This window comes from Neolamprologus brichardi, chromosome 23, assembly GCF_056152115.1.
Source record: "Neolamprologus brichardi isolate AB-2024 chromosome 23, ASM5615211v1, whole genome shotgun sequence".
NCBI lineage: Eukaryota > Metazoa > Chordata > Actinopteri > Cichliformes > Cichlidae > Neolamprologus > Neolamprologus brichardi.
Window position 1 is genome coordinate 25,933,994 of NC_142125.1, and position 22,090 is coordinate 25,956,083.

Genomic DNA, 22,090 nt, shown 5'->3' on the forward strand with positions numbered 1-22,090 from the left:
TTCCACGGCATGCATTTTTAATTTCTCTTTGATTGGGCACATTGGGACCCAATGAATATAAAAACAAAGAATTACCAGAATTTTTTTTTTTTTTTTTTACCTGATTTTTGTTTCTAAGAAAAATGAGAGCCACATATGAGGATATTTGTTTAAAATTTCGATAGAACAGTAGCAGTATAATGTCCTCGTAAGTGGATATCAGACCCTTGTAGAGCAAAATTGAGTATTTTGATGTAAATAACCCAAAATGTGATGTCCACATATGTGGATGCCAGGTCCTAGGGGGTTAAACATATTCCAAACTTTTTGGCGCTTGTTTTCTTCTTTTTCTTATAGTTGTTTACTTTTTTCATACCAAGCTTGATGTCCAAACTTTGACTTAATTAGCAAAAAAGACGCAACATCTGTCAGATATTCAAATATTAAAACTATAGAAAAAAAACTACATCTTTTTTAGACAAAAGGTGCATTTTTAAAAATCTCATTTTTAAAAACCACAGCCTCTTCTTTTTAACATCTATTAAATATTTTGCTTTTTTTTTTTTTGCTGCATTACTGAAACCTACGGCTATTTCACCAGGAAAAATTAGCCTTTTTTGGATAGATTATATTTCTAACAGTGACACAGAAGAGTCTATTGATAAGAACCCAAACCCAGGGTAAAGTGGTTCAGTGAAGGCACCACAGAAAAAGGTGTACAGGTGAATCTGTGAATCCGGCAAGACTGCGTAGAAAGCCAGAGTGCCCTCAGTCCAGTCCAAATATACTCCCAGTCTTTCAGAGGCAGAGGACAGAGGAGCAAGGAGAACTGTTTTCATATTATTGTGCCAGGCGTAGATGTTTTTATCATTGAACTCTAAATTCCACGATTTCTCATTCCATCCAAGCCTGCTGCCATCTAGAGCTCCCCTCCGTCTGACGCTTTTGTAAGTCGCTCCAATATCAACCCCTCCTTTCCACTCCACCTCCCAGTAACAGCGGCCTGTCAGACCCGTTGTACAGAGCAGTTGGTAGCACCAGTCGAATCTGTCCGGGTGTTCAGGATATGGCTGCTTCTCTGGTGACAGTCTTACTTTTCTGTTGTTCTCAAACAGGACAACATTTTTGTGGGCTGTGTTTGGGTCCAGTGTTAGTTCACATGCATCTAAGGAATACACAGAGAGGAAAGGGTGAGAAATACAGCAGTAAGTCTGAAGGTTTTAAATCAAACCAGAAATATAGTATTACATCTAACATACTTACACTTCCTCAGACCAGATTTCAGCCTCTGAAGACCACTGTGGTCCTCGCTGGAAGGGGAAAATCAAAGTCAGACCAGACTGGAGTCCTTTAGCATTTCTACAGTTCCTGTACTCCAATGTACATCATACCTGAGGGAGTCCAGTCTCCAGTTTGGATCCTTCAGTCCCACAGATAGTAGCTTTACTCCCGACTCATCTGGATGGTTATAACTGAGGTCGAGTTCTTTCAGATAGGAGGGGTTGGACCTCAGAGCTGACGCCAAAGACGTACAGCCATCTGCCGTGATCAAACAACCTGACAATCTACAAGAGTGCAAAACTGACATTGTTAGGATTTTTCAAAAGTAATCCATCCACCTAAAAGTAATATATAATTTGCATGATAATTGGTGCAGATGGTCATATGCAAGTGAGACAGTTGTAAAGTACCTCTCACGTCTCTTTCAAAGCAAAGAAGTAATTCCTCAGGTACAGCAGCTAGTTTTAAAAATGGTCTTGTTCAAGATTTGCAAAAGAAACAGAAAGTGCTCATAAGAATCTGCACTCAGTCTGTCCACCACAACTATGAATTCATTAGTCCAACTTCAGACAAAAAAACCCCTCTCTTGCTTTGTACACTATGCTATCTGAGAAGTTAAATGAAAATGTTTGCACGTTCATAACTGTGGCTGTTTGTGCATACTGTTTAGTGAAGATGTTTTATTTATTTATTTTTTTGCTTTTTTTTTTGCTGTTGTGTAGGTTTAGGTTTTTATTAATTATTTAGTTTTATTGACTCTGCAGCAGTTTTAAATGTAGCTTTTAAGGGTTATTTTCATTGTAGTTTATAACCTTTGTCTTATGGAGATGGAGTGTGTGTGCAAACACAACATTAGTTCAGTTTTATTTACATTATGCCAATTTACAATAACAGTCACCACAAGTTGTTTTTTTTTATATTGCAAGGTAAAGACCTTACAATATTAGGATGAAGCCCCAGCCACCAGTTGATCCCCTATGAACAAGCACTTGGCAACAGTGTGAAAGAAAAAAAACCTTTTAACTTGAAGAAACTGCTAGCCAGGGTTTAGGAAGGGACAACCATCCTGACAGCTGAAGACTATGATGTCGACTTCCATTCTACATTTAAATGCTTTAGGAACCACATGTTAAGTCTGCAATCTAAGAGCAAATCGTCTACTAGGAAAAAAATGGGTCCCCTTGTCACAGTTGGCTGCCTGTCCAGTCTTTTCACAATGACCCTTACAGTGCAACACATATTCCTCAGATGCATACCCAAACGTTTGTAGTCTACAGTGTGGGCTCCTCAGTCCAGTAGAAAGCAGTTTTACTCCTGAATCTCGTAGGTCATTGTTACTCAAATCCAGGTGTCTCAGACTGCAAGAGTCAGAGCTGAGGACCAGTGAGATATCTTGACCACATTTCTCTGTGAGATTTGTGTGATTCAACCTGAAAAATTAAGAATGTTTCTCCATGTAATTTCTGTGATCCATCTACCCTTGACTTTCATTATCAGAATGAACAAAATATGTGTATATATATATAAAGCTCAAACATATTTAAACTATGGTACAAACCAAGCCAAATTAAAGGATATTAGAAGTCTTAAGCATTGGCATATTTATAAACACCAAAGATTAAGTCAGAAACTCTGTAATTAAAATTAATTAAGTTATGTTAAAACAATAAACAGCACTAAAATAAAATTAACAAAGTTTGGCTAAGTTAGTGTAAGAATGTGACCTCACCTCAGAGTTTCCAGTCTACAGTGTGGACTTGTCAGCCCAGTAGACAAAAGCTTGATGCCTGAATCCCACAGGTGGTTCTTACTTAAGTCCAGCTCTCTTAGACTGGTAGACTTTGACATCAGAACGTCACAAGTTCTTTCTGATAACCTGCAGCCACTCAGGCTAAAGGATTAGATTCAGTAAATGTGCGATTTGGATTACATATATATATATATATATATATATATATATATATATATATATATATATATATATATATATATTAGGGGTGCAACGATACACAAAATTCATGGTTCGGTTCGGTTCGATACTTTGGTGTCACGGTTCGATATTTTTTTGATAAAAAAAAAAAATGTTCATGCCTTTTTAATTTGTCATTTATTAAATTTTCTCGGCACATTCTGCACCAAATCTCTGTGCATTCATCATTTGTTTGAAGCCAGCTCACCTCCTGCAACCACTTTTCCGAGAATACGCGCTTCTTTTGTGGTTTGGACTCCTTCTGACATTTCTTTGGAGGTGGAGGAACACCAAAGTAATTGCTTAAAGGAGCTTCTTCGACATCTTTAAGAGTTCTAAACAAATGTCTGTCTTCCTCCTGAAAATCTTATGTACGCAAACACGAGTTGCAACTTCTTGTGCGCGTTTTTTATTTTGACTGCGAATGCGCACCTGCGGACCACTTATGTGCAGCCCTGGTTATTTAGCTCGTCATAATGCAGCCACAGAAATTCGTTTGTCCATGAAACCATAAAGCTGCATTTTCTTTTTGCCTTATAGTCTGATTTGTCATAACTTTTCCGTTTTGTGGTAAGCTTTTCTTTGGCTGTCACTTCTTCACCCTGAGCTGTCTTATTTGGCTCAGCAGAACTAAAATATATATCCTGCTGCTTTTACACACGCACTCACTTAACGCTCAGTGATTCTCTGCGCGATCAACCTCTCACATGTTTAAGCTGCGGGAGATTTCACTTGTCATGTTTGCATAGTAAGCTAACGATTGATAAGACGATGTCAGAGGAATTGGTGCGCAAATTATCATCACTCACCAATCAGTGCTGTCGCTCTCTATACACAGTTCACGCGATTGCAAAGTGAAAGCAAAAAACAAGCGCAAATTCAAACACGATTTCAATATGTCACATATTGATAGTGGCTCACCGATGCCAATGACATAATTACCCAGCTACATTTCCGAAAGAATGCAAAAGCATTGACATATATTTTTCCTTTCTACGATAGGCCGACGGGTAGGGCAGAGATAGATTTTGGTAGCCCGACTGGAAAAATCGCTACCCCGGGACGTCGGGCTAGCGATTTTGCGAGCCCTGTATCTGATTGAGGAATCACTCATCTTTGGAAAAGAGAGTTTATTACAGAGAAATGGCTCTTTCCAAAATAAAAGCTATACTATACGCTTCTTCTGGGCTATATTCCCAGCAGCATATTAAACATATCATGTCCCCATAAGGAGAATCATGTGCTAACAGCTGTCTAAATGACTCGGGTAAAGTTTGTAGCATGCGTGCTTGTTGTTTTTCTCTACTTCCACTTGTTTTTGCACTAGGATGATGTCGGAGTAAATGTGCAGTCATATTTGTTGTGTTCCCACTAGTGCTGTCAGCGTAAATCTCGTTGAAATGACGTTAACGCCACAACATGGCAAATCTCCGTTAATGAGCTACCGCGGATCACCCCGTGCGTGGGGCTGGACGGCCAACACGTTAACGAGCTAACTGCGCTAACACACTAGTTCCCACCCATGTAATTGAGCATTGCGTGGCACATCCAACATACTGTTTTACTTTAGTCCATGATGCGCTTACCTTCAGGGTCATACTTCACATGAAAACCAAAATAGTTCCAAACGCCAGATCTGAATGAGGGTTCGGGAGGTTCAATTTGCCATGTTGCAGCAAGAGCTTAGCTTCTGTCTTGCTAGCTTGCCCTGTGCTCAGTAAATCTGTGTTCGACTACTCCGCCTAGGCTGCACTGTCGAGCTCAGATACACTGAGCGCTCAACACAGACAGCATCGTCAGAAGGAAAGTTGATAAAATAAATTAAAAATTTTGTATTGTTCGATACATATGCATACCGAACTGAAAGCACTGTATCGAACGGTTCAATATCGATACGAATATCTTTGCTCCCCTAATATATATATATATATATATATATGTGTATAGTGGATCTGCGCTCGACAGTGCAGCCTAGGTGGAGTAGTCGAACGCAGATTCACTGAGCACAGGGCAAGCTAGCGAGACAGAAGGTTGCAACATGGCAAATTGAACCTCCCCCACCCTCATTCAGATGTGGCGTTTGGAACTATTTTGGTTTTCATGTGAAGTATGACCCTGAAGGTAAGCTGTCATGGACAAAAGTAAAACAGTATGTTGGATGTGCCACGCAATGCTCAATTACATTGGTGGGAACTAGTGTGTTAGCAGGTTAGCTCGTTAACGTGTTGGCCGTCCAGCCCCACGCACAGGGCGATCTGCGGTAGCTCGTTAACAGAGATTTGCCGTGTTGTGGCATTAACGTCATTTCAGATTAACGCTGACAGCACTAGTGGGAACACAACGAATATGACTGCACATTTACTCCAACATCAGCCTAGTGCAAAGACAAGTGGAAGCAGACAAAAACAACAAGCAGGCATGCTACAAACTTTACCTGAGTCATTTAGACAGCCGTTAGCACATGATTCTCCTTATGGGGACCTGATATGTTTAACCACTTAAGCCCCACACCCCAGTACGGGCAAAAAGGAGGAAATCACATCATATAAACCATTTCTACAACCACCAAACACACCAAAAACAAGCGTGATTAAACGAGTAGTTACGTAAATGCGCAGAAGTCCGCTAAACAAACAAAACGGAACCAGAAATTCTTCAGACTTCGTGTAACTGGCTAAAGATGGGCTGGTTAGCTTCCAGAGCTATCACTGACTCCACACACCAAGTTTCACCACAATCAGACCAAAATTCACTGAATGAGCCACAAAAGAAGACCACAAAAACACACAGCGGTGCAAATGCGCTAAGACAGAAATTGGCTTACCGTCCTGATTTCCTCCGTTATTTTCGCCGGTAGCCGGTAGCCACATGATTAACAGTAGTTGCCATGCCTACCTAGCCGCATCAGAGCAGTTTTCCGTCAACAGCCTCCATTTTAGACCCACCTACAGACACGTGACTGAACAGATGCCACATGCAGTAAATTTGGGCCCACGTGGGTTTTGGCATCACAACGTCTGATTGGTTGAAGTGACGTGAACGTGGTATTGTCACTGTGAATCTATTGGCTCAAACATTAAAAAGAGGTGTCAATCACGCAAATTGACCAAAAGAAACCAAAGTTACAGCCCCTCGGAGTTTAAAGGGCCAGAGGCCAATCAATATACGCGCTGCAGAAAAGGGCCATTGCCATGTAAATGTGTGGTTAATTCTTCAAAAATATATTTTTAAAAAAAGCATGTTTAGGCCTGTTAATAAAATTTATTAATTTCTGCTCTTTAATACCTAAAAAAAAATCAACTGGCATGGTGTCCAATTGTGTGCCAAAATTGGACATTTTTGTACAACGTCATAACATAAATCTTTGCACAGATGATGTTTATATGTTGGTGACTGGATTTCTGGAACCAAATGTGATCTGAGGCATATTTTTCAAAGGGTTATATGCTAAAAATTAAAAAGAAAAATTAGGCGAGGATAAAATCTACTTACTTTTTCTGTGTTCCAGTCTCAGTAACTTTGACACAGTAATATCTGATTCAATATTTACACCTCTGATGAAATTTCCCAAGTGTTAGCTTTATTTTGATACCAAGATTGTAAGGACAGAGTTTGTAATTGCAAAGAAATAATCAATTAAATTTGGGCATTACATTTTTGAGCAGGAAGCTCAGAAACCCCCTTGGGGCTTAAGAGGTTAATATGCTGCTGAGAATATACCCCAGAAGAAGTGTATAGTATAGCTTTTATTTTGGAAAGAGCCATTTCTCTGTAATAAACTCTCTTTTCCAAAGATGAGTGATTCCTCAATCAGATATGAATTTTTTTTATTACTTTGTTGTTTCAGCAACATTAAATTTAAAAACTGTACTTTTGAGTTAAAATATATATTTATAATTTTAATAAATGACAAATTAAAAAAGCATGAACATTTTTTTTGTATCGAAAAAATATCGAACTGTGACACCACAGTATTGAACCAAACCGAACCGTGAATTTTGTGTATCGTTGCACCCCTAATATATATATATGAGTATACCATGACATAAAAATAACTTTCTATATCCATCGCACTGATATAGCTTTTTCATTTAGGTGCACCTACAAAAAAAGATTAACACAAATTTTGCTCAAATTAAAAGTAACAAATAACCAAAACCGACCTTATGTATAGAAAGTATTAAGAGTTTACAAGTTGAAATCTGACCTGAGAGTTTTCAGGATGCAGTACGGACTATGCAGTCCTGCAGACAAAAATGTCACTCCGGAATCCTGCAGATCATTGTTACTGAGGTCCAGATCTCTCAGACTTGAAGACTGGGAGCTAAGAATTGTTGAGATGTCATTGCAGCATTGCTCTGTGAGGTTGGTTTGAGTTAACCTAACAAATGAGATACAGGTCTTTAACATGTATACTTTAGAGCATTGTAGACTATGTTTTTAAAAAGGTCAATTTTATAGAAATTTGCAGTACCTATAATCAAATACAAACAAAAAGTTCTCTGTACCAGGTTAGCTGTTTTATTTATACTTATGAATAAGCATCTTATGAATATGAAACATTTTACCAAAGGACAAAGCATTTGCAATTACATCTAATGTCACAGTTGCAGAATCAAGGTAGCCAAGTACGTCTTAACCTGACCTCACCTTAGAGTTTGGAGTTGACAGTATGGACTTCCAAGTCCCTCACAGAGCAGTTTTACTCCTGAGCTCTGCAGGTCATTGTCACTCAAGTCCAGCACTCTCAGACTAGACGCCTTTGTGCATAAAGCTGATGATAACCCTTGACAGCATTGCTCTGTGAGACCAGTTCGACTCAATCTGATGAAATAAAAAGATATATCTTAAAATGTTTTTAAACCAAACATTTATGGGATGTGATACAGTGGCATAGGAAACGTGTTTTGTGTAGGCCAAGAGACTTTGATGGAAGTTGCCATCACACTGTCTCTATCATCACATCTCTTGAATAAAAAAAAAAAAGCCAATGGGATTTTTAAAAAGAGATTACTTTTAAAAGAGATTATTTTTTAAAAAGAAATTACTTTTGGATGATTCTGCAAAATAAGTTCTGCAGGACATGTTTTGGAAATTTACATCTGTTTTTAAAGATAAATTTGATTATGTTGATTGTAATGTTGAACAAAATATGCAATTTTTAATGATCTCTGAAACATAAATTCCAAGTAATAAAATACAAATTTCAGGCTACAAATGAATAATATCAAGTTGTGTGACTTGAACATCATCAATAAGCTTCTGTAAATGAAGTAATGATGCCCCAAATCCCCCAAAACTGGAAATGTCTGAATTAGGTACTTGCTAGCAAACACCTTCTCAGGGACACTTGAAATCTTTATAATTCTGTTGTAGAACACAAGTCTAAAGGTTAGCCACAGATTTTATTATAAGCATGTAACCAAAAATTAATTTTAAAAGAGCTAATGACTTTGAGATCCAAACGTAAAACTTTAACATAAGTCATAATCCAACCGGAGCGTTTCCAGTCTGCAGTGCTGATTTCCCTGTTCAGAGAAGAGCATCACTCCTGAATCCTTCAGGTTGTTTTTGCTCAGGTCCAGCTCTTTCAGATTAGAGGAGGTGAGAATGAAAAACAGCGTATCATGACTTTTCTCTGACAGATTACAACCAATCAGCCTGTAGAAGAATATAAATCAGTGCACAATTTAAAGACAAAACACAACATACAGAATTATTTTAAATGTCACACCACAGATTGTTAATTGATATGTAAAATAGGATATCCCAACCTGAGTGTTTCCAGTCTACAGTTTGGACCTTTTAGCCCAGCAGAGAGCTGCTTCAGTCCAGAGTCCTGCAGATTGTTGTAACTCAAGTCCAATTCTCTCAAATGAGAGGTCTCTAGAACTAATGACAGCTCTTGACAGCATTTCTCCGTGAGATTGTTTTGGTTCAACCTGGTAATAAGATGAATATAAACATGTTTCGTTTAGACATTTACCATTTCTGTTCAATTTTTAGCAGTTTCAGCAGAAACGACTGTGAAAATTTGCCCAAAATGTGTTGATCAAACCTTAGCTTTTCTAGGCTACACTGTGGATTTTTCAGTCCAGAAGACACCAACTTCAGTCCTGAGTCCTGCAGGTTGTTGTTTGTCAAATCAACATCTCTTAGAGTGGAAGACTGAGCGCTAAAAACCGAGGCCAAACCTTCACAGCATCTCTCTGTCAGATTACAGCCACTCAACCTACGTTTATTATTCATACAAAAGGGAGCAATGTTAATCACAACAAAAAAATCTACTGATATCTGCCAAAATGTATTATTATATGTTGGCCATGCATTAAATGCATGTTCATGTGGTCACCAACAAGAAACTACTGGAAGTAATTATGGTATTAAATTCAGGTTTTAAGTACCCAAGTAAACAGCTCTGTATTTTCAGTGTGTTATTTCAGATCCTTCGTAAATTGTATAAAAATTTTCCTTCTCATATAGAGGATGCATCGTTCATAGCTTTTATAATCACAGCTAGAACATTTAGAAAATAATGCATGCAGACCTAGTGCATTAAATAGCCCAAAAACGTTCCTAAAAATTACAGCAAAATTTAAGATACAGAAACTCTGGAACAAAGACTCAAAATCTCATGGTAATTAAAATGAGCATTTCTCCATAACAAAACAACCAGACTACTTAGAAAGAATCAGGAACTTTGATCAATAATAGAGTTTTGCTGAAGCTGTAATTGTATCAACTGCCAGTATGTCATTAAACTCATCAGAAATAGTGAAAATATAGTTCAAGTTGAAGTTGTATGATTTCATATTTTTGTTTTACTTTCCTTCTGTATTTACACATCCCATGATTTCCTTTTTTAAGCTTTTCTCTTTTAGCTTTCTCTTTGTTTAATCTATTTGTATTTTTTAAACATATACATGCATTGATTTCTAAGTAAATTATAATTTCCTGACTTACTTTATTTTCAGCAGATTAAGCTAAATGCAGTAGTTCTTTAGCAGTTGTTTCCCATTTTTCAGGAAACTTACAGAGATTTGTTGGAGGCTTTGACCACAGGCAGCAGCCTCAGAAGACCTTCATCAGAAGCAGAGTATTTCTTCAGGTCGAACATGTCCAGGTCTTCTTCTGATGACAGTAAGATGAAGACCAGAGTTGACCACTGAGCAGGAGACAGTTTATCTGGGGAAAGGGTTCCTGAATTCAGGTACTGTTGGATCTCCTCAACCAGAGAATGGTCATTCAGCTCATTCAGACAGTGGAACAGGTTAATGCTTCTCTCTGGTGACAAACTCCTCCTGATCACACTCTTTATATACTCAATTGTTTCCTGCTTGGCAAGAGAGATATTTCCTTTCTGTGTCACCAACCCACCAAGAAGTGTGAGATTTGTTGGCAGGGAAAGACCCAGGAGGAAGCGGAGAAACAAGTCCAGGTGTCCATTGGGACTCTGTACAGCCATGTCCACAACACTTTGGAAAAGGTATGATAGCTTAGATTTGTCCCTGAATAAATTTGACCACCAAGTTTCAGACTGAAACAGATTCACGCCAAAGTTTGTCAGAGTCAGAAAGACATAAAGAGCAGCTAGAAACTCCTGAACGCTGAGATGGACAAAGCAAAACACTTTCTCCTGGTGTAGCCCCCTCTCCTCTTTAAAGATCTGTGTGAACAATCCTGAGTACACTGAGGCCACTCTGAGATCAATGCCAGATTCTGTCAGGTCTGATTCATAGAAAATCAGGTGACCTTTCTGCAGCTGCTCATATGCTAGCTTTCCCAATGACAAAACCATTTCCCTGCTCCCTGGATTCCAGTGTGGATCCGCCTCAGCTCCAATGCAATACTTGATGCTCCACAGTTTTGCTTGAACGACCAGGAAGTAGATGTACATCTCAGTCAAGGTCTTGGGCAGCTCTCCTCCTGCTCTGGTTTTCAGCACATCCTCCAGAACTGTAGCAGTGATCCAGCAGAATACAGGGATGTGGCACATGATGTACAGGCTTCGCGAAGTCTTTATGTGAGAGATGATCCTGTTGGCTTGCTCCTCTTCTCCAAATTTCTTTCTGAAGTACTCCTCCTTCTGTAGGTCAGTGAACCCTCTGACCTCTGTCACCATGTCAACATATCCAGGTGGAATCTGATTGGCTGCTGCAGGTCGTGTGGTTATCCATAGCCGAGCAGAAGGAAGCAGGTTCCCACAGATGAGGTTTGTCAGCAGAACATCCACTGAAGTGGGCTGTCGAGCATCAGTCAGGATCTTATTGTTTTGGAAGTCCAGAGGAAGTCGACACTCATCCAGGCCATCAAAGATCAACACAACCTGTAATTCCTCAAAGCTGCAGAGTCCTGCTTCTTTGGCTTCAGTAAAGAAATGATGAAAAAGTTTCACCAAACTGAAATTTCTACCCTTCAGCACGTTCAGCTCTCTGAAGGTGAATGTAAATGTGAACTGGATGTCCTGGTTAGCTTTGTCCTCAGCCCAGTCCAGAGTGAACCTCTGTGTCAAGACTGTTTTCCCAATGCCAGCCACTCCCTTTGTCAGCACTGTTCTACATGCCTGATCTTTACCTGATGAGGCTTTAAAGATGTCCTCACATGTGATCGTTCTTTCTGGTCTGGCCGGTTTCCTCACAGCGGTTTCAATCTGCCTGACCTCGTGTTCATTGCTGACCTCTCCTGTCCCTTCTTCTGTTATGTAGAGCTCTGTGTAGATGTCATTCAAAAAAGTTGGGTTTCGCGTTTTAGCTGTCCCCTCAAACAAGCACTGGAACTTCCTTTTTAAACTACATTTAAGTTTACGCTGACATACTGCAGGGGATTCTGCATAAACACACAAAAACAACATACAAATTTACCCTCACAAGTAAAGTTAGAAATAATGTTAAAGTTGAGGTTGCTGACAATTTTGAAAACTAAAACCACAGATACTTTTACAAAAGGTTGTTGTTCTATGTGTGAAATATGAAGCTAATGCTGAACCGGTATTCTTTCCAACAAAGAACAAACTTGCAATTAATCCCTGAAAAACATGCAAAGACCTAAACTCTGCAACTTTTGCACTTTTTACTGTCTTCAGCTTTGAATCCTGTGTGACTGAGATCTTAGCCATGTACAAAAAAAATAAAAATTACAGGATTATGGCCATAGTCACTGTCCCCATTGTTACCTGTGGTTTCATAACACCAAGATGGCCACAGTCAAAACATTTAGCTTGAAGCATTAGCAGTAAACTGACAATCAGTCAGTGATGATGAATGGGCTTCAAGTACATAATAAAATCGTTAATCTGTTATACCTGCATTAACTGCTCAATGTGAAGTTTAAAGGGCATCTTTATACTGTATATTTGTTTCCTTTTTCTCATCGTCTTCCTTCCTCACATACTATCCATTAAAATGCAGCTGTAAAATGTTCTTACTGCTCTGCAGAGAATCAGCCAGGTTCTCGTGGTTTATTCTTCTCAGGAAGTGCAGTGCGATGTTTTGAAATGCCTCTCTGCTGCTCCTCATGCCCTCATTCATATCGGTGTCCATTTCTCCATCTGAACACTTTGATTTTAAAAGCCTTTGCATTCGCTTCAACTCGTCTTTCACAAAAGTGAAAATACTCTCCTCAAGCAACTGAAAAATTATATAAAAAGATGAAACATATACTTTGACTAAAAAACCAAACCAAAAAATCAAAAACTGCTGAGACTTTGCTAAGTGCACACTGAGACAAATTTACCTTAAATATTGAGTCTATGTCTGTTTGATGGTCCTCCACACATGAAGCACTATGAACCTCTGAGATGTCCTGATACAGTCTGTGAATAAAAATGAAACACACTACACTAAAATAATTCTCTTTTTGATAAAGAATGACAATCTATTTTACTGGAAAACTGTTTTCCGGCATGTTGCCACTTCAAGATCATTCTCAACATGGTTCTCTTGTTGCACAAAATGAATCCAATAATTCATAAATAAAGTGCAGAAATTGGTAGAAAAACTGTGTAAATTATAAGTTATAAAATTAAAATTATTATTTAATAATAATTATTATAATAATTATTATTATTATAATTATTATTAAATTATATAAAATTGGTAATAAACATGCAAAGTCACAAAAAAGCCCCCCATTATTACTAAAGTTTACATTGCGGGGTTCCACAGGCTTGATACTTGGTTCACTGCCATTTTAGGGTTTTATTGAATACGCAATGAAATGCCAGAGAACTGATCCTATGGATTGCAAAGATCTTCAATGTATTTTCAGTAAGTGCCACATGAAATATATATACATATATGGCTACCAATGATATGGCAGCCATAATAATGATAAACATATATAACTAGCAAGCTACCTCAACTGTTTTGTTATTGATAAGGGGCCACCACAGCAGGTAGCTCCACATATTAAGTCTGGCAGATTGTGTGATTCTTGCTCTTCCTAAGGAAGCCTACAAGGGATTTCTCCCAGAGAAATGGTTGTTCTCCCAGAACTGAACAAGGCCTCTTTTGCTTTTTAGACGAATGGAGCCAACATGCATATGTATATAAATATTATAAAAATTTAATTAATTACATTAAAATAAAATCTTCAATAAACAAACTTAAATCAATTGTCATTAGAGTCACACATCTCAAAGTAATCAACAATTAGTTAAGTACACTGAAGGAATGTTCTCAGGAACAATTCTATCAGAAAAAATGTATTACTAGGAAAATCAAACGTGAGCTGACAGCTCTGACAATATGCTGCTTTATTTGTTTCCTGCTCTTGAAAGCGAATATCTTTAAACTTGTGCTGTTCTCAGTATTTTTTTAATCTATATTAACATTGTCTTCTAATTCTGCATGAATAAAATAGCAAAATTAGAAAACTTAACAATACTTAATCTGTGCAGAAACCAATAGAAAAAGAGTCTAAATCATACGTTTTAAACTATTTTTTTCCATTACTACGACTACTTTCTTTTATACTAATACCATAAGTACTAATTGGATCTAGAGAGCTCTATTGGTATCAGTCACACTGGCTTTAGAGTTTCATGACATTAACTTTTTAATATGACAAATTTACAAAGAAAGGAATGGAGTGGGTAAATTACAATAAATAGATTAATTCGTGAATGAATCTGTTGATCAAATAATGATATATGGTGCTTTTCTTATTGCGCACTCTTATCAAATTATTTAGTTTTCCAACAATTTTCAGTGTACACACAATGTTTTAACATGTACCAGTATTAGATTTATGACAGTTTTAGGGTTTCAGTATGTTGCCTCAAGTCATTTTGGCGTGCAGTCTAGAGGAAACGTCCTGATAATAATAGAATGAATAAAGAATAATGAAATGAAAAAAATGTGTTAAAAGTTTAGACTGCAACATAAAATCATTACTACTTACATACTTTGCTCCTTAACAGACTTGATGTGACGTTAATAAACTGAGGTTATATAGTTACACGCTAACTCACTCTGTGCCAGAAGCCTGCTTTCTGTTAAAAGCAAGAGGTGGCTCCTTGGAGTGGTCACTCATGACCGAATCACAGCTGGATACAGGACAACCAGGCCTCACCTCCCCAGTCCTGGCAGAGAAACACCAGGCAAAAGCATTATTGTTATTATATCTGCCAAAAAACAGTTTAATAAATGCAAGTGTAGCAGATACTGCAGTGGACTAACTCTTTTCCAGAAGATTGTTGTCTGTTAAAAGCAAGAGGTGACTCCTTTGAATGATTGCTCTTGATCGAAACAGAGCTTGGTGCAGTTGATCTAGTCTGCTGCTGCTCCTGGCTTCAAAACAAGAGAGTTGTTAGTCTCACTAGTCATGTAGGAAAACCTGGACATATCTGAAGATTCCTATGTCTTGAGTCTACTATTGTTCGCGTTGCTGACACAACTGCAGCGCTGCATTTACTCATTCTCTCTTTTTCTTTTTTTTCTTTCTTGCCTGTCCCGTTTGGCTCTTTTGCCATCAGAATTATTGTCTAAAGGCGAAGAAAGATGCCCAACAGATTTACTTTACCAAATGGACCATCCCAGCCTTGCTGTAATGGTCTATTTGATTCACCTTTTATTGTTTATTTTATTTTATTTTCACTTGCTAAATACGGGACAGATTTGACTGGGGAAAAGAAAGGGGAGAAAGAAAGAGGGAAAGAAAAACAGCGGGGAAGAGGGACGGGGATAAAGGGCAAAAAATACATATATCAATCACCTGGATCACCTGTTGAGAAAGAAAAAAGAGAAAACATGCAGAAGAAAAAAAAAGAGCAACATAATAAACAACATCATGATGATCTATGGGAATATAACAGTAAATACTAAATATTAAACATTATTGTGCAGCACGTAAGATCGACAGCGCACAGTGTGCTTTGAGGTAGGAGGCAAAAAAGGGTGTAGTTTGTGTCTGTGAGCACCCGTGTGTACACCTGTGAGCATGAACGCACTTGTATTAAAAGGTTCCTTCATGTAATGATCTGCTAGAGGGTGTGGGGAGCCACAGCCCCGTTCTCCAGGGCATGAAGCAGGTATGGAGGAGATCAAAACTCCAGACATCCGGAGGCCCCCAGAACACAAGAGACCAAGGAAGACCAACAGAGGGGCAGCCGCGCCACTATCCCAGAAAGAGCTGAGGAGAGCCCCAGATGAGGGGTCACTCAGCAGCTGCGGAGCAGAAGCCAGGGGGGTTGCAGCGACGTGCCCGTGAGCTCCGCCGGCAGCCAACTGTGCCAGAGTGACCGAGCCCCAGGCCAAGAGGCCGAGGGCACCCCACCCCCGAAGTGGCCCGAGCGAGCCGCAGGCTCCAGGCCCCGACAAGCAGCCACCAAGGAGTGAGCCAGTGCGTACCTGGACGCCCATCCCCGGACACAAAGAACCACCAACGCACCGATGTCTGAGGGCGTCTGACACTGGCAGAGGAAGTGGTGGGGGAGATAGGCCTCCATATCTTGGAGGGCCTGAGATGTCCCCAGAGAGGTGGTGTCTGATACCCAACCTGACATATGGACGCAGACATACAGGCACACACAGATACAAACATCCATTCCCACCCTCATGCTCTCATATGCAAATACTCAGCACTCACCCAACGTGGAGACAGACATAAAGACACACTGTACACACAATCACACTCCCCAAGTGTATTCTATACCCCAGGTCTAGGTACCCTTGCCCCTGGAGGGGGAAACTGCACCCAGACCCAGGTAATGTTACCCTTTTCCCTGGGGTGGAGAGAAGCAGACTGCACTGACTCGGCAGCAGCAGGGAGGCCCCGCATTCCAGACCCCAATCGGACGGCCAACTCCTCCTCCTGGCCCCCTGCTCCAGCAGGCTGCAGAGAACGGGGGCGTGTGAAGACTCCAAACCTCCCTCCGCCCGCTCATATGTAGTGTTGATGCATGTGTGTTCTAAGATGCATTTAAAACCCAGGAGGGCATGGAGCTACCTGCCAGAGAACAGCAGGTAAGCGCATAGCCCCTCCTGATAGCTCTCAATGTGTACATGTATTTAAAATTGAGAGGTGGGCAACGACGCCAGGGGTGAGGTTGTACACCCTGATGGTCTTTTGGATTCCGTGTAGCGTGCCCACCCCCAAGATACTATATGTATGTGTTATGAGAGTGTGAGTAATGTGAATGTCTAAGTTGTGAGATAAAATTGAGGCACAGGCAGTCAGAAGGGGACAGAGGTGGGGGGATGCATCCTCTGCACCCTGGTGACACACCTTTACCCCAAGGCCCTGCATGTGTGGGTGATTGTGGTAGAGCGGGAAGAGGCAGCTGGAGATGGGGAGGGAAGGGAGGGGCAAGTGACCCCTCCATGGGGCCAGCTCCCCCACTGACCCCAGTAGGCACCCCCACACTCTGCAACCCGCCAGGGAAAGGGGGCCCAGGCCCATCCGGACTGGGGCCCAGTTCGGCAGCGCCGCCTGGCCCCACAGAGCCCGGGACAGCCCACCCGACCCCCACCACACAGAGAAAACTGCACCCACCCTGTCATCCACTCATCTTCCAGACTACACAAGACAATAGACGCCCAGGCTGAGGTCTTCCTCCACCTCTCCTATATCTCCCCCTCCTGCAGAGTGAGTTCCTGAAGAGAGGAGACCTTCTGCAAGATGTAACAGCCTCCCCCACCAGTTGAAGAGCCCCCCAGGTGGCTCGATGCACTGGTGGCACCCTGCGCCAGGGCTGGGCCCTGGGCAGTGAAAACCATATGGGCTATATTCTTTTCTGTAGTGACATTATCTAAGCTGCCCAACAAACACACTAAAGGGACTTCGATAAGTCTTCACATATCTTGCGCGAAAACTTCTGAACTGGTGGACAGAACCAAAGAGCGTGGATATAATTGTCCGGTGAATTGGTTTGGCAGTGTGAGCAGTTGTTGGTAGACGTAAAGCCCATCTTGAACATCCGATGACCTGTATAGTGCACTCTATGTAGTATTTTGTATTGAATTAATTGAAGACTGGGATTTCTAATTAAATGAAAGGTTTTTAAGCATATCTGAGACCAGAAGTTTTGCTCAAAGTTAACTGATAAATCCGCTTCCCATTTTGCAATAGGAAGTGATATTGATTCATCCATTTTAGAAAGCATTGTGTATATTTTGGAAAGTAATTTTGGGGTTTTAAGAGTAAGAAATTGAACCACACTTGGGGGTGTTTGTAGTTCAACTTGACCCGGTTTAAATTTCTTTTTTACTATGGATTTAATTTACTCATTCTCAGTCATTCACAGCTCACTGACAATAGTGCTGGCAAATTATTCAGCAGGATCAAGTTTTTGGGGATACAGATAACTGACAGCCTCTTAATACGTCAGTACTGGTTGAAAAGGGCTGAGGGGCATCTGCACATCAGGCACTGTAGCAGATCGTCTTCACTGTGTCTATATGCCTAAATACATTGAGTTGGTGCCATGTGATTGGTTAATAAGATACAAGTTAATAAGCAGTTTAACAGGTGTACCTAAGCCAGTGGCCAGTGAGTGTGTAAGTGTCAGAAACACAAGTAACTTACCTCTGAGCTTCAGTGGGCCCACAAAGTTCCCCCGGTGTAGTGTTTTTAGAGGGAAGGATCCCATCATTTTTCCCTTCTACAAGATCCATGGTGGAGCTCATATCTTTATACAAAATACACCCAACTTACAAATCAGCTGAGACTAAAGATTGCTTTCTAGAACACGTCAAGGATATTGTTAAATTCAACACATATTTTCAAAGTGTTGTCAGAGCTTCCAATATTAATCATATTTCCTCAAAAGAAGCAAATACCTTTTCAATTCTTATCCATCAAATCATCAGTATTTTCTTTGATGCCTGTAAAGGAGAAACAGAACATGGAGTTTGTTGTTTATTATTAGTTTATTATTAAGACCCTGCATATATTGGACTTGCACATATGTTTTCCACACTCACTGAAATGGCAGCACAGATTACTTTTTATGAATGATGACCCCCACCCCCTCGTTTGATCTCTATTTTAATTTTAGTTAGTTTAATCTTAGTTAGCTCACAATAAATGGATTCTAATTTATTGTTAGATTATTTCTTTGCTCGGTGTTAAGCTCTTAATATATTCACACTTATGTAGTGCTACTGGCCACTCAAAGTGTCCATAAGTTTTACAACACTTACTAGTTCCTCATGACTATTTATTCTACACCAAAGTGTTTCTATCTATATTAGAAATACTGAGTAGCAAAAATGTGTTTTACTTTATTATTACTCCCCAAAACTAATTACAACTAAATGTGAAATTAAGCCTGAAGAGTTTGTATTAAGGATACTTTGTCTTGTGGGGCACCTTGTCTTGACTGAGGTACATCAAAGTGAACACAAGCTCATTAATAATTACCTTAGTATTGTCGCATTTATGATATGTACGATTTATACAAATCGAAAATTTGTGTTACAAACTGTTTATGCTGTAAAAAGTAATTTGGATTAACGTTTGTGACAGGCTGCTTATACATGTGATGTTTTTAAACGCTTTTTACTTATAATTCTTGTACTAATGTCCAGGGCTGCAGCTATAGATTATTCTATCGATTAATTGAGTAATCAGATAAGAATGACTTTTGTCTTATTAATGAGCAATATTAAATAAACAAAAGGGAAAAAAACACAGGTCTTTCAATATCAACTGCTCATTTCCATTTTAAAATTGCAATATTTAAAATCTCTAACAACAACAATAACAACTAAACCCTTTAATTTTATGTACATGCCTTATTGAAATCTATTTTTGGAGTTCTTTACAGTTCTTTTTCTGCATATTTTAGTAGAACTTCTGGACGCTTACTGCAGATTTGTGTAAAACAAGCGGAAGTGGAGGAAGACTCTGGCTCCAGAGTGTTTTTAGTCGCAAATGTAGGCAACGGCGCGCTACAGAGCCGTGTGTTAAACGAAGCATCGAAGCAAAGAATTTGTGTCAAGTTTTTTGGCTGTACTGTCTCCAACAGGGTCAGGAGATGCCGCACTTCACTTGTTCTGACCTAAATGCCTTTTAAAGAGAGAAAATAAGATTTTACAGTACCTTTTCATGGTGACAGTAACGCTCCAAGTTCACTGAGAAAATCCACTATTGAAAGAAGTGCACAAATCCCACTATCACGCCCAGGCGTGAGTCACACCTCGGCGTGTGACAAAGGTAGAATAAACGTAACGCTCCCTGGGCTTTTTCCTTGCAGGCAGTCAGTGCCTCTGCTCTGATTCGGAAGCATTATAAAGCCATAACTAGTAACCATAGGTGTTAAAAATAAAGACATAACATTTTGCGTAAGCTTTAGTTATACCAGTACGTTTCCATAAAGCTGCAAATCTGAAGAGGAAGCGTGCCTGAAGTCGCAGCTCAGGGCAAACAAACACACATCACAGGCTGAGGATGAATCACAAAGATAAACTTGGACCTCAATAAAGCTTCAAGTTTCACTCTGACTGGAGAAAAAACTGTCACATGATGAACAAATAAAACCTTTAGTGATGTTAAAATGGAATTCTTACCATAAAACAGGGGCCTCTGCACACTTCTTCACTCTACACTGCTTCTTTTGAGAAGCCTGATTCCTGGCTTTTCTCTTCTGCATTTTGCTTAGTGAATAAAAATAACAGCCTATATTTGGCAATCCTGCCTCTGCACTCAGAGAAACTTCCTCTTTCTTAGTTTTTCCCCCCTCAAACTGCAGTCGTTTGCTCAACACTTTGTACAGTTTTTGCTTCTCTTTTCTCACCTTTCTAAGAGCTGCAAATGATGAGTTCACTGTAAATTCATTTAACTGCTTGCATTTTAGCCTTAGCAGGATTTTTCCAAGGCAACTTTATAATACATGAGGTTTCATGTGAGTAATTAACTTAATGGAGAAGCAAATCAGTACAACAGGTACCAACAAGACTGGAGAATAGAAGGATGTTTGTGTTCACAGGATTTTTACCATGGGAACGGGTAATTAGGGTTAATTCAGTCTTGGATGTAAGATCCTCCTTATGACTGCAAAACCTGTTTGAACATCATCACATAAGCTTTGCTGATTGTCAGAGTAATTTTAGTAAAATCAGTTCATTCTGCCTGGCAGCTTCATATTTAACATCATTTGTCCGATATATCCAGTCTCCCTCCTCTGCACATGTTCACACCATGTCAGCTCCGCCTCTATACCTTTGTCTCTAAACCACCTCAACGTAAGTGTCCCTGTGATGTACTCATTTCTAGCTTATGTGGCAAATAAGAATGCTAAATGTAATGTTTACTTATTATTATGTACCCTCAGTTGTATCTAATGTCATTCTTATGGACTAGATTTCTTAAGGAGACTCCTGGGCAAAACATTTCCCATCCAGTAATCCATGGTACCAAGTCCCCCACACCATTACACCATGAGCAACCTGAAGTGCTGATACAAAGCAGGATGGATCCATGCTTTCACATTTAAACCAAATTCAGACCTACCATCCAAATGTTGCATCAGAAATGGAGACCATCAGACCTTCTGTTGTCCAATTTCCTGCTCATATAATATAGTATAATATTATATATAATAATCATATATAATACAGGAGTGATACCCGATGTGGTCTTCTGCTGCTGTTGCTTCAAGGTTTAACATGTTTTTTGCTCAGAGATGCTCTTCTGCATACCTTTGTTGCAACAAGTACATATTTGAGTTACTTTTGCTTTCATCAGCTTAAAACAGCCTGACTAGTCTCCTCTGACCTCTGACATCAGCAAGGCGTTTTCACCCAGAGAACCACCGCTCACTGGACATTTTCTCTTTCTCCAAATCCTAGAGATGGAAAATCCCAGCAGATTAATAATTTCTGAAATACTCAAACCAACAACCAAGCCACATTCAAAGTCAATTAAATCCCCCATTCCTAATTCACAGAGTTCAGGTAAAGGCTGTTACCTGTAAATACACAGATCTTTATGTGTTTTACAAGTGTAACTGAGTGCAAGTATATATTGCATACAAAGATGTGATGTTCTGGCATGCATAATGTCATTAACCAAATGAAGTCTCATTTTATGCTGCTTTGGATTCTGCTGTGGGCTTTTCCCAGACCAGAGGGGAATTTAAATCAGATTTATTTTGGAGTGAATGAGCTTTAACTCCAAATAGGATCTCCAGGTCAAAACATTTGTAAATTTATAGTGATCGTGATTTTAGCTCAGTGGTATTTAGATCTCTGAGAGTCGACGCCACCTCGTGGATGAACTTTTACAGACTTATTTGTTTTCTTTTCAATATTTAGCCACTAGATGGGGATGTAGGGCTCCAAATGGCACAGTCGTTTACAGGTTAATTGTGACACCGAGTCTGTTTAACTACACCGTTCAGAATCAAAGAGTCCTAGACTG

At 39.6% G+C, this 22,090-nt stretch overlaps 1 protein-coding gene across 4 annotated transcripts; it reads right to left on the bottom strand.

The window, feature by feature from the left end:
- Positions 1 to 304: 304 nt before the first annotated feature.
- On the bottom strand, positions 305 to 20,305 carry LOC102781955 (NACHT, LRR and PYD domains-containing protein 3-like). 4 transcript variants are annotated; one of them, XM_087836876.1, is made up of 18 exons: positions 20,239 to 20,305; positions 18,508 to 20,113; positions 18,254 to 18,356; positions 14,908 to 15,018; positions 14,700 to 14,810; positions 12,962 to 13,040; positions 12,654 to 12,855; positions 10,264 to 12,055; positions 9,288 to 9,461; positions 9,004 to 9,171; positions 8,726 to 8,890; positions 7,880 to 8,053; positions 7,437 to 7,610; positions 2,990 to 3,151; positions 2,517 to 2,690; positions 1,371 to 1,544; positions 1,243 to 1,289; positions 305 to 1,144 (listed from the first exon to the last, which is right to left on the bottom strand). In XM_087836876.1, exons 3-18 carry the CDS (start codon positions 18,352 to 18,354, stop codon positions 606 to 608), a joined length of 4,347 nt encoding a protein of 1,448 aa, XP_087693002.1. In that variant the 5' UTR covers positions 18,355 to 18,356; positions 18,508 to 20,113; positions 20,239 to 20,305; the 3' UTR covers positions 305 to 605. The 4 variants fall into 4 exon arrangements, with proteins under 4 accessions (XP_087693002.1, XP_087693001.1, XP_087693005.1 ...); XM_087836875.1 differs by having other exon boundaries at positions 18,508 to 18,552; positions 19,772 to 20,305; XM_087836879.1 differs by having other exon boundaries at positions 10,264 to 11,938; positions 18,508 to 20,305.
- Positions 20,306 to 22,090: the final 1,785 nt, after the last annotated feature.